Here is a 1,594-nt window from a genome sequence, read left to right on the forward strand (position 1 = left end):
AAAAAGCTTGTGTAGGTAATATTAGTGATTGTGAATATTTCGAATAGAGGTATCGTACGTGTACAGAAGAAAGAGGAGCACTCTTAGCCAAACAATTAAAAAAGAAATTCCCAAACACGGTTGAGCGCCCGCCAAACGCGCACCCCTTCTAATTATTGTCCGTTCTTTTGACTTTTTTGAACGCCATTGATTATTATTAATTGACCATTTATATCAAACTTACTTAGCAGAGAGAAATATTGACTAGTCTCGTCTTCAAAATATTTCGCATTTGGATGACCAGCGGCTGCTAACTATCATGATATATTAATCCCTCGACATCTCTCCTTTCTCGCACCGCAAATCAACCCATTAAAACGCAGAAAACGACACCGTTTTAAGAAGAACAAAAAGTGAGAAAGAGGGAAAACATATATAATTATAATCTTAATATCATGGAAGCAGCAGCCGCACCAGAAAGTGAGGTCCCTAGTCTGAGCAGTCAGACGAGATCGTCATCCTCGTTCAGGCTACGTAGTCCTAGCCTCAACACCCTTCGTCTCCGTCGTATATTTGATCTATTCGACAAGAACAACGACGAAACAATCACTGTCGAGGAGCTTGGTCAAGCCCTTAATCTTCTAGGCCTAGAGGCTGAGTTCACCGAAATCGAATCAACAATCAAGTCTTTCATCCGACCGGAGAATTCTGGTCTCAGATTCGAGGACTTTGTGTTGCTCCATCAATCCTTAAATGACACGTATTTTGGGTGCGATGACAGTAATATTGGTGAATTTGAGAATGAAGAAATGAATTTGGAAAAGAATGAGAAAATGTCTCAGGAGGAGTCGGATCTGTCGGAGGCTTTCAAGGTGTTCGATGAGGACGGTGACGGTTACATATCTGCTCAGGAATTGCAAGTGGTGCTGGGAAAGCTTGGATTCGACGAAGGGAATGAGATTGACAGAGTTGAGAAGATGATCATATCTGTTGACCGAAATCATGATGGCCGAGTTGATTTCTTTGAGTTCAAGGACATGATGCGTAGTGTTATTGTTCGGAGTGCTTGAACTAGCTACTAATTTTACTATATCGCCCTTTTTTAATTATTATTTGTACGTAGCGATGGTTATATCTGTACTATATTATGCTTAAATATGTAATAATTCATCAATCTGTCAACACTATTTTGCCTGAATATTCTGCCATAATTGTTCTCTCCATTTTTTTTTACTATTTGCTTTAGTTTTTATTTTTTTTTTATAAAAAATATTACATAATGTTGAAAATAAAAACACTCAATTGTCATTTTCGTTTTTCCATTTTCTCTGGTTACCTTTTCTCCCATATTCTAAATTCTCTTTTTTTTCTTCATTTTAAATAGAAAACTTTTTTTTTTGATATTTTAATTAAAATCTTAAGTGTCGTTAGATAATGTTATCTAAAAACTGTTTTAACATTATTTTTTATTAAAAAAGCGTACTTTATTAAGTAAATTGCAGCATAAATACTTAATGTTTCAAATTTTGTTACAATTCTCTAACATCTCTTACTACCACTTCCGTTGACTTATAAATATGGACGCGTGGAGGGTTCAAATGCATTACATTTATTT

General features: G+C 35.7%; 1 protein-coding gene across 1 annotated transcript; it reads left to right on the forward strand.

Annotated features, from left to right (window-relative positions):
* The first annotated feature begins 203 nt into the window (after positions 1-203).
* On the forward strand, positions 204-1,177 carry LOC115717059 (calcium-binding allergen Bet v 3). The gene has a single exon (XM_030645998.2). It carries the CDS (start codon positions 435-437, stop codon positions 1,047-1,049), a length of 615 nt encoding a protein of 204 aa, XP_030501858.2. The 5' UTR covers positions 204-434; the 3' UTR covers positions 1,050-1,177.
* Positions 1,178-1,594: the final 417 nt, after the last annotated feature.

This window comes from Cannabis sativa, chromosome 5, assembly GCF_029168945.1.
Source record: "Cannabis sativa cultivar Pink pepper isolate KNU-18-1 chromosome 5, ASM2916894v1, whole genome shotgun sequence".
NCBI classification, from domain to species: domain Eukaryota; kingdom Viridiplantae; phylum Streptophyta; class Magnoliopsida; order Rosales; family Cannabaceae; genus Cannabis; species Cannabis sativa.

Bases quoted from the DNA above. Each gene is read 5' to 3' on its own strand.
- LOC115717059 (XM_030645998.2), top strand. From the start codon at position 435: ATGGAAGCAGCAGCCGCACCAGAAAGTGAGGTCCCTAGTCTGAGCAGT.